This window comes from Eschscholzia californica, unplaced genomic scaffold (genome assembly GCF_041429995.1).
Source record: "Eschscholzia californica isolate CP2 unplaced genomic scaffold, dmEscCali1.0.p SCAF_4, whole genome shotgun sequence".
Taxonomy (NCBI): Eukaryota; Viridiplantae; Streptophyta; class Magnoliopsida; order Ranunculales; family Papaveraceae; genus Eschscholzia; species Eschscholzia californica.
In genome coordinates this window covers 37,223,446-37,237,699 of record NW_028238461.1, presented here as the reverse complement: position 1 = coordinate 37,237,699, position 14,254 = coordinate 37,223,446, and the positions used below count along the sequence as shown (strand labels likewise).

At 38.1% G+C, this 14,254-nt stretch overlaps 1 protein-coding gene across 2 annotated transcripts; it reads left to right on the top strand.

Moving 5' to 3' along the window:
* The first annotated feature begins 921 nt into the window (after positions 1–921).
* Positions 922–9,133, top strand: LOC147544446 (uncharacterized). Of its 2 annotated transcripts, none has more exons than XM_086637289.1 (2): positions 922–1,360; positions 3,521–9,133. In XM_086637289.1, the coding sequence occupies exon 2, from the start codon at positions 4,068–4,070 to the stop codon at positions 6,066–6,068; it is 2,001 nt and encodes a 666-aa protein (XP_086493415.1). In that variant the 5' UTR covers positions 922–1,360; positions 3,521–4,067; the 3' UTR covers positions 6,069–9,133. The 2 variants fall into 2 exon arrangements, with proteins under 2 accessions (XP_086493415.1, XP_086493414.1); XM_086637288.1 differs by having other exon boundaries at positions 939–1,355.
* Positions 9,134–14,254: the final 5,121 nt, after the last annotated feature.

The window sequence follows — 14,254 nt, the reverse complement described above, 5'->3', positions numbered from 1 at the left end:
CTTCTCTAAAATCTCTTCTTCTTCTATCTCTCTTCTAAATTTCTCTTCTTTTATCTTCTAATAAGCTATTATTTGGAGTTTTGAGCAATATTCTTGAGATACTTGGAGCTTAAATTGGACATCAAAATGGAGATACATGGGAATATGGATTGGGAACATTCTTGGTGATTTCTTTCCATTAATCTTTTGTAATTCCATTTATTTTATGAATTCAATTAATATTATTTTAGATTCCATGAGTAGCTAAATTTTGTATCTAGGGTGTAGAGGAAACCCATATTTGGGCTTATTTTGAGATATGTTATAAATCAATGAATCCTTATTTTGAGCTTCAATGCCTATTGATTGTCATTTCATGTTGATTCTATAACCTTATTATCATTCATGTATTATAATTAGATATTTCATGCTTTTATTGATTTATTAGATGAGATATGCCTTTTAGATCTTGAATGATAGTGTAGGAAATTAGTTTTATATGGTAGTCAATCATACATTCTTGATTTTGAATTGTGTTATTAAAGAATATATTCCGAAATCTAAATAGTTTATTATGTTAGATTTTGAGTTATACATGAGAAAAGGAATTTGTTAATTAATGCATGTTTTAAGTAGTCCATTTATGTGGTGAAATCGAAAACCCTAGATTCTTCTTCTCATCTTGATTTCATTCTTATTAGTCTTTTAGTATTGCTTTCCTTTTTTTAAAATAGTTTCTTAAAAACGAATCAAAATTAATGAAAGGGGGTTTTAATTCGAGATTTAGATAAAATAGCTTGTCCTTGGGACGATACTCGATCTTATTTTCAATACTATAACTTGACCCCGTATACTTGCGGGAGTAGACCTACTTTTAGGCCCATCAAGTTTTTGGCGCCGCTGCCGGGGACAAGTTTAATTTTATTTTCAATCTTGAATTAGTTTTTATTTTTGGTAAGTTTTTATTTTTGGACACTTTGACTTGCTTTTCCATTTTTGGTGTGTAGAACGCTAAAGATCGAAGGAAGAGGCGCAACAAGGAGAGGAGCTCAAGAAGAAAAATTTACATTTTATTTTTAGTATTTTTTTTATTTTTGGTGAGAGAGAGACTTTTAGACTTTCTAGTTTTTATTTTTGGTTTAAACGTTTTGACCCTAAATTAGAGGGCTCGTTAATTGTAACCGAAAACCAAAACGAAGCCTCGGGTTCGAACACTCACGGGAGAGTGGCCCGGGTCGTCTACAAAGGTCGTCGCCCGTCTTGAACGGGAGGTAACTTCTTGATCACCCACGAATCTCCTGTAAGTGGGTACTTGTGATGTTTTTTGCTTGCTAATTGATTGTCGAACTATTAGTTTAATTATCATATTAGTAAGGGCATTGTAACACCCCTATTTTCTTGACATACCAAATTGGGTGGAAATAATAAAAGTCTAGGTCAGTTTTGTTTAGATGAAATACTAGTGGGTTTAAAAACCCTATTTCTCTTCACTTTTGAGGAAACCCTATAGAAAAGAAAGAGGGTGCAGCCGCTCCTTAGTGAAGGAAGGAGGAATAAAGAAGAAAAGTGATGGAAATAGATTTCTCTAGTGAGAGAACAAGCCATGGTTGTGGTCTTAAAGTCATCTAAGGCGAAAAGAGGTAGATTTCCTATCTCCTAATTTTTTTGTAGGCTCTTTCAATTTATTACATGATAGGTATAGTATTGTTAATCACATGAAATAACGATTAAATGGCTTACAGATTAGTTTTATCTAGAATTTCATAAAACATATAGACAGGACAGTATTTCAGTCTAAATTCAACTTACATCTGGTGATGATATATGAAGAATCTCGGTGTGATTCTTATATGTTTGGAAAGGTCTGTTTGTTTACTTTCTAGTAGTTCAAACGGTTCGTTAATCCGAGTTCCGAGTGAAGAGTTACGATAGTTTTCGTACAAGGTGTCAGAACAGTGTCTACTGCACGTCGGTTTACATTAAAATTGAATCTGGTGCAGATATATAACGAATCTAAGTGTGATTTATATATGGTTGGAAAGGTCTCTTTGTCTACTTTCTAGTAGTTCAAACGGTTTGTTAATACGAGTTCCGAGTGAAGAGTTACGATAGTTTTCGTACAAGGTGTCAGAACAGTGTCTACTGCACGTCGGTTTACATTAAAATTGAATCTGGTGCAGATATATAACGAATCTAAATGTTATTTTTATATGGTTGGAAAGGTCTCTTTGTCTACTTTCTATTAGTTCAAACGGTTTGTTAATCCGAGTTCCGAGTGAAGAGTTACAATTGTTTTCGTACAAGGTGTCAGAACAGTCTCCGATGGACGAATTTATTGAGATAATTCACATGGTTTCTGTTCTTTAGGCAATGTATCTCCTAGGTAGATACCTTCTAGTGGTGAGTCTATGTTTGTTAATTATTATTTTTATTTGCTTGTTTGAGATTGCGATGCACGTGAGGATCTACTATGAGCATCATCGCTTCTGACTTGTCATGTGTTGTTGACTTGAATTGTATGGTGAGCTTGTTTGTAATTCTTGATAAGAGTCAATGTTTGTTGTGTATTGGTCTGAGATACCTGAACGAGAGTTTGATGATTGTGTCTTTCGACATAATGTGTTTGTCGACGTATATGTCAAGTTTGTGGCCATAAAGGTTTACCTTAGTTAAAGGCATGATATTTTCTATCTGCTGAAAAAAAAAAAGGAAAGATCGTTGTATTATCAGGGTTAGTATTAGATTAAAATAATACGAGAACCGAAAAACCTAATAGTTAATCAAAGGACATAAATTATTAATTTCGAGAGGGATTGGATAAATCTGATATATTATGTTAGTATTCACCGTTAAATTTCAGATAATGCCAATAATGAATATGAATGCAATGCTTCCTTGATTGGGGATTGAGCTTGCCTACCCGAGACTTAGGTTTGAGGAAATCTACTGCAGTTGGGTTTTAACCCAGCTATTTTGTTTTTCAGGTAATTATTGTGCACTCATGGTAGGTGTTGCTCGTGGATCCAGTTTGAAGGTCTCCAATCTTCGATTTCAAGGCGGTAGCTTGAGATTTGGGATTTGGGGCGCTACAAAGATATTGTAATAGTCCCACATTGCTCACAAGAGTGTCCAGAGACTGGGCTATTTGTGTAACCTTAAGCTTAGTAAGTACCGAGGCCTTTTGGGTAGGCTTGTGGTGCCTTCGCTAAGGACAAAACCCCGTACCCGTGTGGGCTTGGGCCTGGGTGGTTAAAGCGGGGACAATATCGATAACTACTAAGGCTTGGGGCGTTACAAAGTGGTATCAGAGCCGAGGACGGCTCTTCGCTGAGGGTGGGGGATTGTAATAGTCCCACATTGCTCACAAGAGTGTCCAGAGACTGGGCTATTTGTGTAACCTCAAGCTTAGTAAGTACCGAGGCCTTTTGGGTAGGCTTGTGGTGCCTTCGCCAAGGACAAAACCCCGTACCCGTGTGGGCTTGGGCCTGGGTGGTTAAAGCGGGGACAATATCGATAACTACTAAGGCTTGGGGCGTTACAGGCATTAACCCATTACAAGATAGGAGTCGGATTTCATCACCGGTCTCTTGCCCATCTAGGTAACAACATCGCCGATCCCAAGCCTCACTTAAAATTAAAAATCGATTTAGACTTTGGCCAAAGGGTAACGAGCTTATAGGACATTCTTGACAAATCTCGAACTTGATTAGTATTTGGAGTTTTCCCAGGAAGAGGGAACGATCCAAGAACACAATTCTTGATCGTTGTACTGTGACGGAGTAACTCCTCATAAGAATCATAGTTCAAGTTTTGGTAAGAAGTAGAAGCTGTCTAGATCAATTTTTAGGTGAAAAAGACTACCCGGTCGTCTAGATTGTGTCTAGGTTGCTTGGTGGAGTCAGCTTGCTTGCTTTGTTGTTTTCCTTAGGATCTTCGTAGTTTCGTTACTCTTAATAAAAAAAAAAAATCAAAAGAGTCTGTTGTCTAGTCTTTTGGTGTATGCTTCCTAGGTTGTGTGATGAGAGGGGTCATTTTGTTAAAAGTCTGATTTGAGTGTTTTACTTGAAAACCTTTCTTTAAGCGAGACTATGGAGGATCACATTGATCAAGCTAGGACCGAGAATCAACCTATGACTCTCAAAGATTACATGCACCCAACTATGGTTTGTCAGCCATCATGCATTAGGTTACCCTCGACTAACACTTATTTCCAGATAAAGTCAGGGATTATCAACATGCTTCCAGTGTTTCGTGGTCTAGAGAATGAGAACCCGTATTATCATGTTAGGGAATTTGAGGACGTATGTAAGACTATGAACGTCCCTAACTCGATAGATGCCGTTACACTTAGGTTGTTCCCTTTTTCTCTAAAGGATAAAGCAAAGTCTTGGTTTTATGCCTTAAAACCAGAGTCTATTTCTACGTGGGCAGAACTTAGTGGTGTATTTCTACAAAAGTTCTTTTCCACGCATAAAACCAGAGCTTTAAGGCTGAGTCTGCTAAATTTTGAGCAACTCGAAGGAGAGTCTCTCCATACATATCTTGAGAGATTCAAAGATGTTTTACTAGAGTGTCCACACCATGGGTTCGGAAAAATGAAACTAGTCCAAATATTGTATGAAGGACTAGATTATCCTACCATATCCCTGGTTGAATCATTCTGTAATGGCGGGTTTTCTAATAAAACCGCCGACGAGGGCATGGCCTTCTTAGAGGAACTAGCCGTGCAATCTCATCAATGGGGAACTTCGAGAGAATTTGTGTGTAATACATATAATCCAAGCTGGAGAAATCATCCCAATCTCTCTTGGTCTAAAGGTCAATACCAGAGTCAACCTAGTACTTCTATGAACCATCCTGAGTTTGGTGCCTCTAGCGATCCTTATGCTCAATCCAGTGTCCAACATTCTTCTGAAAAGAAGATGACATTAGAGGACACCATGAACACGCCAGAGTTTATGCAAGCGACCACTCAGACATTGATTAGTCTAAAAAACCAGGTGTGTCAACTTCAAGAAGCCTTTAGTCAGATAGAAAATGGTGAGGTTCTGAGCCAACCAGGGCAGGGATCAGAATGTACATTGGCTAGACAACCACCCGATCAAGCCAATGTAGTTACCACCCTTAGGAGAGGTAGAGTTCTTGACAAGAGAGTAAGAGTTTCTGAGAATAACAAGTTACACCCTCGTGATAATCCTGAGAAGGCTCGTGAGTCTGAGAGTCCACCTCCAACGTTTGAACCTTATGTTCCTAGAGCTCCATACCCTCAGCGTCTAATGGAGACGATGAAGTTACCTCAATCTGATGAGGTAGTGAAATTGTTCAAACATGTCAACATCAATGTTCCATTATCATACGAGTCCATTGTTGAGCAAACTCTTGAGCCACTTTTAGAAGATCCAAAAGCTGAGTCTGTATTATTTCTTGATTCTCAATCTTTTACTACACTTAGTCATGATGATACCCTTTTGAGTCCAATTGGAGGTATTACAGAAGATGAAGATGATGAGTTATGGCTTGCAGAAATGTCTAAAGAGAGTGATGACTCATTTGACTTCGATGAAACCTTAGAATTCTTTAAGGACACCGATGACATCATAATAAGAGAAATTTTAGAAAGTTTTTCAGAGTCTTTACCTAAGTCAGACTCAAATGAGCTAGTACCTAACTTGGAGGTGATTTTACAACGAGCCAATGAGGTCATTTTAGAACCTCCTAGTTTGAGTGTTGATCTAGATGAGTCCAATCTCTTAAATAGTTATGCACCATGTCCCTCGGAAGTTCAAGTTACCCCGTTGCAATCGTTTGTGAACTCTACCATAGTCTCTCAATCAATTTGTCATGTTTATGAGGATCCATTTTATCCAATGTCTTTCAACTTTAGTTTATCGCCAAACTTAATGATTGTTGCTTCATCTAAGTTTGGGGATAAATCATTCACATTGGAAGTCTCACTTAAACTGCCATATCATTCCATGGACGTGAGACTGAACCTTCCTGGATACTTCATCTTTTGGGTTGACCCTCAAATCTTCCGATTACTATTGTATGGGGAGTCATCAACCCTTAATCCAGTAGGTTTACAGTAACTTTTCTTTCCTTTTTCTTACATCATCGTCTGGCTGAAGACGATAAACTTAGCGCTTCTTGGGAGGCAACCCATGCTTCTGATATAGGACAGTGGAGTCTGGTAATATCTTCCCTCTCATCTTTTTATTTTTGGCATAGTCTTCAGAACATTGGGGACAATGTTCGGTTTAAGTTTGGGGATAGGGAAGAACTTTTTGCTAAGTCCTTCATTTCGAAAATTCAAGAGGGTTCAAAATTTTTTCAATTTTGGACCGAAAATGTGAGTCTAATGGTTGTTTTTGGCTTGTTAATAGTTTCAGAGTCGAGTTGATCGTACTATCCGGTTGTTAAAGGTTTCTTCATGAATGTCGAGTCTTGAGGTCGTCTGTGTGCTAGCCATGTGAGTATTATGAAAGTGAAGGGTAGACGGTTCTGAGTGAACTAGATTAATCATTAGTGGAGACTTAACCCTTGTGAGATTTCTGAGCCTTTCTATTACCTTTGAGTGTACTCTTCTGCGCTAATTCCGAGTAGAGTGAAGAGCTACTCAACCTCGCAACTTTGTTAAAAGAGCTCATTTGATCTCGTGTGCTCAACTTCCATAGCCACTAGGAGTGACATCAGGATAGCGAATAAACCTTACTCTTGTAGTCCATGAAGCCCGATAATAGTGTCAACTTTAGGAAGACGGATACTCCACCATCCATTCATCATATGAATCCCGAGAATGAAGGCATGAAAAGTAAAGGAAGAAGAATGTGAAAGCAAAGTGTGAAAAATGAAAAAGTTGATTGTTGAGAATACTAGTGTTGGTATTGCATTGTTTGTATTATTTATAGTTGAGTTTCAAAAAAAAAAAAAAAACAAAAAAAAAAAAAAAAAAAAAAAAAAACTCTGAAAAAGAAATTGAGTATAGTGTGTATGAAAGTTCATGTGAACTTTAGTTTGTTATGTAAAATAAGTGTTCGAAGCAAAAAAAGCTAAGTATGGAAGTTGCTTGAAGTTCTCTAGCATTGAAGGCGTCGACATTCTCGGGATCTCATCACCATCCATCTCATCACTTGTATCCGTTGACCTTTAGGAAGCATTATTATAAGGTAGAGTGGGTGAGAAGGGTAAGTGAGCTTCCCCATTCCATTTAGTGGTTATATTCCTTTTCGTAGATCATTCGTTCTAAAATGTTGTCCTTACCCTTTTTATGTGTTGAGTTCAAGTTTAGTGATCACACTCGCACATACGAGCGAACCATTTCTGAGTGATTCATCTTTTAGAGCGTATGTGAGGCCAAAGTCGAGGCGAAATGTATTAAGATAGGGATCAAGGGTTTGTCTGCTTGGAACTGAAGTGATTCTCATTGTGGCTAGTCACGTACACTTTGAGTCTAGATTATTAGTGAAGAGATCTTTAACGTCTGTATAGTGTTGTTAACTTTGACTGATTCCTATTAGCTTGCTAAAATTTTCTAGGAGATAAACATTTTTAGTCCGTCTTAGTTGACTTTGAGTGCTTTTGGACCCTATTGTATTTTAGAAATGTTTTTGAATTTTGTGGGTACATTCTCTGGAAACCCTCACGAGACAACACTCGTCCACTAGGGCAACCTAGGGGTTTAACGGCTTGTTGCATATGCTAAATGCAACCGGGATTCCTCCGAAAGTGAGTTAGGTTTTTCTTTTATTTTGTTTTGCTCGAGGACTAGCAAAATCTAAGTTTGGGGATGTTTGATGGGTCATGAAAATGTCCCATCTAAGTCGTTTAATTTAGCCAAGTTAGTCGGTTTCGAGTCTTTATTATAATAAAATGGTTGGTTTTCTTGATTAGGTGTCTTTTGGAGAGTTAGGGCGAAAAACGGTTAAAAACGAGGAAAAGATGCATGAAGGGTATTTTGGTCATTTGGAGTCAAGGACATTTTGGTAATTTGGACAAGTTCATTGCATGGGTAAAAAATAGAGTCCAAGACGAGCCCGTAGGAGAAAACGGAAGTCAATTCGGAGTCCGGACGAGGGAATTATGTGAAGTCAAAGTTGGGGTTAGCATTCGGTACACTCTCGGGTACGCATTTGTTATAATGGGACACGTGGCGCAAAACGGAGGAGGGTGTAACTTAGTTATGTTACAAACGGTTTCAGCAAAGTAGGCTTGATATTGATCCGATTCCATGTATCGCGGTTCATCGAAGTTTCCATAGTCCCGTACCTCTAACCGTTTAGATCTGTGCCTTTATCATCCGACGGTTATTGTCTCTTATGCAACATAGCTATTTTGTCTCCTGGTACACTGTAGCTGCTGCCTTCCCCTTCTTTTCTCAGCCGCCAGTGACTGATTTAGGACATTTATTAGGGTTTATTGAATTTCCACTTTTGCCCTCAACTATTCCACTTATGACCGTCCAGACCCGAGATGCTTTAATCTAACGGTTCAAAGATTTCCTATTTATAAATTAGCCTTTGATTTGAGAAACTTTAACCAACTTTCATCCATACTAGGGTTTGCGTCCTATTTAATACCTCTTGCTCCCTCATTAACAAAGAGACTTGCAAACCCTCTCAAAAGGCTTCCTTACCTAATTTCTAAGCCACTTCTTATCCTCTCTTAGCCTCCTTTTCTCTCTACCTCTTCTCAACTAAAAACCCTAGCCACCATTCTTTTCTTCTACTTTCTCTACCACCTTCATCTTTTCTCTACATTTTCTTTCTAATTTCTTTCTCCTTCTAATTTCTTCTTCTAACCTTCTAATTTCTTCATACCTTCTTCTCTAAAATCTCTTCTTCTTCTATCTCTCTTCTAAATTTCTCTTCTTTTATCTTCTAATAAGCTATTATTTGGAGTTTTGAGCAATATTCTTGAGATACTTGGAGCTTAAATTGGACATCAAAATGGAGATACATGGGAATATGGATTGGGAACATTCTTGGTGATTTCTTTCCATTAATCTTTTGTAATTCCATTTATTTTATGAATTCAATGAATATTATTTTAGATTCCATGAGTAGCTAAATTTTGTATCTAGGGTGTAGAGGAAACCCATATTTGGGCTTATTTTGAGATATGTTATAAATCAATGAATCCTTATTTTGAGCTTCAATGCCTATTGATTGTCATTTCATGTTGATTCTATAACCTTATTATCATTCATGTATTATAATTAGATATTTCATGCTTTTATTGATTTATTAGATGAGATATGCCTTTTAGATCTTGAATGATAGTGTAGGAAATTAGTTTTATATGGTAGTCAATCATACATTCTTGATTTTGAATTGTGTTATTAAAGAATATATTCCGAAATCTAAATAGTTTATTATGTTAGATTTTGAGTTATACATGAGAAAAGGGATTTGTTAATTAATGCATGTTTTAAGTAGTCCATTTATGTGGTGAAATCGAAAACCCTAGATTCTTCTTCTCATCTTGATTTCATTCTTATTAGTCTTTTAGTATTGCTTTCCTTTTTTTAAAATAGTTTCTTAAAAACGAATCAAAATTAATGAAAGGGGGTTTTAATTCGAGATTTAGATAAAATAGCTTGTCCTTGGGACGATACTCGATCTTATTTTCAATACTATAACTTGACCCCGTATACTTGCGGGAGTAGACCTACTTTTAGGCCCATCACTTATCAACCATAGGGGCCCAGATACCATGCTCCCATAGGAAAAGAGATAATATGTCGGTAGAGAGAGAGAGAGAGAGCAAATCGGGAGAGAATTGAAGAACCTTCGTGATTCTTCATGGCGCCTTCACCCTTGTTTTTCCCTCTCTAATTATAGTTACTGATTTGGATATGGATTCTGGGTTCTTGTTGATACGGCGATTGGATAGTATTTATGGAGGTATTTGTCTTTGTCGAAAATGAACCAAGAAGATCGTCTTCAAGGTTTCTCTCCTTGTTTTCACCCCTTCCATTTTTCTGATTATAACTCCAAAACTTCTTCACATCTATGGTAAAACCCCATTACCAGTGTGATTGGCCCCCCCATGGTGGTAATGAACCTCAAGTCATCTCAATGGCAGGTTACAGAATCATCCCTGATTGGAGTTATGGTCGTGTTATACTTTTGTTATTGTTAATGGCAATTGTCAAGATCCAATCATTGTGGTGGCGGTGATACAGATTGAGTCTTTGATTGGGTTTTGATTCAAGCTTCAATTTCTGGCAGTGGTGATACAGATTGAGTCTTCGGTTAAATCTTTGATTGAATCTCCTTGTAGTTTTAATGGTTGATTACATCCAAAGTGTTGATTCCATGGAAGAGAGATTCTATGGAGAGATGTTGCTCTTGTGACTGGAAGAGAGGGCGAGGGAGAAAGAAATAGTGTTTTGAGAGAGAATGAACGTCAAGTGAGAGGAGAGAAAGTTGGGGATATAGAGGAGAGAGATCGTGTTTTTTCGGGAGTGAGTAAGAAAAGCAATTTCACACTTTTTTGGTTGGAAAATTTATCAACTCTTTTTCCCACTTGTTTTTGCCTGAGAAATTGACTTTGTTACTCTTGGGGCTTTACCAAACAGATGAAATTCAACTTTCTCGAGAAAACGACTTTCTCAACCATGTTTTCTCACGTATCAAACGAACCCTAAAGGAAGTAAACGAACAAATAACCAACAATATAAAGAACTAGACTATTTAAGATGCAAAGAAGGATGAAGAAATCTACGGTCTAACAAAGGTGAGAAGGGTTGAGGAGTTTGAGAATCCATTTTGAAGTGATCATGTGTATGCTTATTTTGGTCAGAATCCGAATTCGAGCTATCCTCGACTCTAAGGTAGACAACCTAAACACTAGTGTATATCACGTGATAATACCTAGTTAGAGGATGACATGTTCAAGTAAGATCGAGTCATTATGGAACATATTGTCTAACAAATGACTGGTGGATGCAAGACATACAACACGAAATGAGTTTGGACATTTAATCAAACATTAGAAGTGCATCGAGTTCAAGAATCATACTAAGATAAACACACACAATAACACATCAAAATTTCATCCATAAACCTCAACAAGTTGATTACCTACTCATAGTCAATCAAGTATTGAGATCTAAAATGATAATAAACATCACATATATGATTCTATAATTTGAAACACTAAGAATCAATGAGTTGACAAAAGTAACTTAAATTAGAGTGCTTGAACAAGATGAACAATATGTAAAAATGGAAGAACAGGAGAGGAAGTAGAGAAAATGGGGGTTCCGCAGCTGAAACTCGATTTCCATCCGGCAACCAAACGGTCCCTTGAAGAATAAAGGATTTCCCACCAAGAACTCCAGCCAAACAAGTCCTTCTTCTCCAATAAACTAGCCAAAACCACCACTGTTTAAAACCGCCTTCTACTTCCACCAAATCCACCTGAAAAATCCCAGCTAAAACCACCTTTTTTTTTTAGATAAACCAGAAACTTCATTCATATGTAGGAATTCAATTCAATACGTTACATGGTTTGGAGAATTTTGACTCCTTTGAGTACAACATGGATTTACTCTCGTAAATGACAACACGAAACTTACAAAAGTAAAGACAACATGAAGGTAAAGGAGTACAATATTGCAGAAACAAAATAAAAAGACCCTAAAAGTCACAAAATAAAAAGATCCTACAGATCACAAATGAGAGGACCCTAAAGGTCTTAAACTTTATTATACTTAATTATATGTAATCATGATGAACCAAGTAGAGACGAATTACGGTTTCATCAAGAACACCACCATCTCGAAGATGAAGGTTGAGTGATTCCATAACTTTATCTTCTTGTTGTTTATGTATGATTTTCATTCCTCCATTGATATTTTCTTCTTTTCCCAAAATCGCCAGCAAATTTCGTCAAGAAGAGCCCCACCAAATTATGTCCAACTCCCCTCTTCCCCCGTTGCCCTGTGCCTCCTTCTCGCTAGGGTTTACGTGGGACCAAGAGTGTTCGATAAGGTGTGTGACAAAGAAAGGAAGTATTTTACTCCCGCCCCACGTCCGAGGGGTCAAGATGCGTGCATTCTGCTCAGTTGGATAAGGTGCGCCTGGACGAGAACCTGTCCGCCAGCGAAATTCATAATTGCTCGGTCCAACCTCGTGATCAAGAGCTTTACGCACACTAAGACAACCGTCCGGCCACTCATTTGATCCGTCTGATTTGTTTGTGAATCAATCTGACCCGTCCAAACTTCATTCTTTGATAACTTCTTCGTCCGAGCTCCGATTTGACTCCTGTTTTCACCATTGACTCTACTTTCCGATGGCCCACTGATTTTGACCAAAAGTCATTGAATCACCCTAGTCCAAATGACTCCTAATCAAGAAAAATCGATCGTCGTATTAAAATAACACCTCGAAGCGGACTAAGTTGTCCAAGTTAAAGGACTCAAATGTGACATTTTCATGTCACTTTAATTGAAACAAAAGGGTCAGATCAGACTACGATTTATACATTTTGTTGATGTCAAAAAATGGTTTCCATTAATCAGCAAGAAATTGAGACTTGATGCATGACAGCATCTGTTGCGAAAAGGATTTTCCATCTGGTTGATCGATATTCCTTCTTCTTGCTCCCGCTCCTTGCTTCTTATAAACCTAGGGGGAAACCTGCAAAGGGTTCGGAAACCGCCCCGACTCTCAAGACAGTCAGATTGCTCTTTGCAGTACAAGATTGAATATTGATTGAACCTTTTGGGGAATGTGTTGATGTTACTTAAGGTGTCCTATGGAAGACGATGGGGGGGCCTTTTATAGGTTGAATTTGACCGACTGTGATAAACTATGAACTATGTAGATGAGGCGGTTGTGATCCACCGTTTAGGGAAGTTTCCTACTGTTCATAGTTAGGGATTCCCTTTTGACTTATCTCTTATCTAGGATAAACAGAAAATCCTATGTTCAAGGATGCTTTGTAGATATCCTGTCGAGGTAATAAATCTTCTAAGAGATGTTTCCTCCTTTGAGACTCTAGAAGTCCAAGCTTGCTTAAAAACTTAAGATCTTTAACCTTCTGAGATCTTTAGGAAGATATCGGAATTTAGTCGGTAAGCGTGCGACGCGCTTCTACCTTCCCAATTTAGGGCGTAAGGCATCGGCCTTGTTTAAGTGGACCCCCTTACTCCTTTAGAGAATTTCAGGACTGATCTGATTGTGCCATGGGCGAAACAGGGCTGGAACCTCTTAGTTGATCCTGGCTGACCCTCCAGTTTTGGGCGTAGGTGGCAAAGCGTTGAAGGTCCAACAGTCCTGTTGCCTTAAGCCGAGTTGACCCGTTGGAATTCTGATATATTCAAGACTTATTAACGTTAGTCAATATCCGAACATTTTGTGCATCATCACGAGTCCCACCACTCCTCAGTTGAAAGTAAAGAAACAAAGGAGTTGAAGTGACTCTCGAGATTTGACATTAAATATCTTAAATAACCCCAAGGATAATGGGTATACTTGGACCAGAGCTGTTTTGTGAAGCTCGTGAAGGAGATGTCCTTCGACCAAGACTGCAATGCCAGCAATTTGTCAGCTAGGACAATTGATGAAGAAGATCATCAAGTCCGACTGATTTAGGGGTCGTAGTGTTTAGCTAGAAACCAACTACGATCGTCGAGGCTAACTTCGATCGGATCCTACAAAGGGTTACAAATAAGAATGGATATTTAATCGGATGATATGATTAGTGGGAGTGAGATATAACCATGGGAGTGTCCCATAAACATATCTCATAGGCCTAAAGAGAATTTAGGCAAATGATAGCAAAAAGGCTCGAAAACAGGGTATTGGGCCTTAACCGATTGGAGCACTTTTAGAGCTCGGATTGGGCTGATTTTAAAAGGGTATGTTCCTCATGTTAGGAACATAAAATCTGCCAATTTTGGCTGGGTTTGGATGTCACCTCCTCAAGGAAGTGAGAAAATATCAACTAGTTGTTATTTTCGGCAATTTCCTTAAATCTTATTCTAAAGGGTCTTTTAGGAAACCTAATTGGAGGTGGATTCTTATTAGGGTTCTATATAAAGATTCTTACGGCAGAGAATAAGGTGTGGAATTTCTCTCTAAACTTTCTTACTCTGCCACATCAAGTAGAGAGGAGAAAGTGAGCTAATTCCCAAGCTATCAACTAGTTAAACAAGAAAAAGGAGTTCTTCTTATCAAACCACCATTGGAGTGCTAGCGAGCTTTCAAGGAGGGAGATGAAATACACCGTCCGGTGTCTCAAGTAGAGGAGCGACAATGGGAGC

Coding starts and splice junctions, on each gene's coding strand:
- LOC147544446 (XM_086637289.1), top strand. CDS start 4,068: ATGGAGGATCACATTGATCAAGCTAGGACCGAGAATCAACCTATGACT.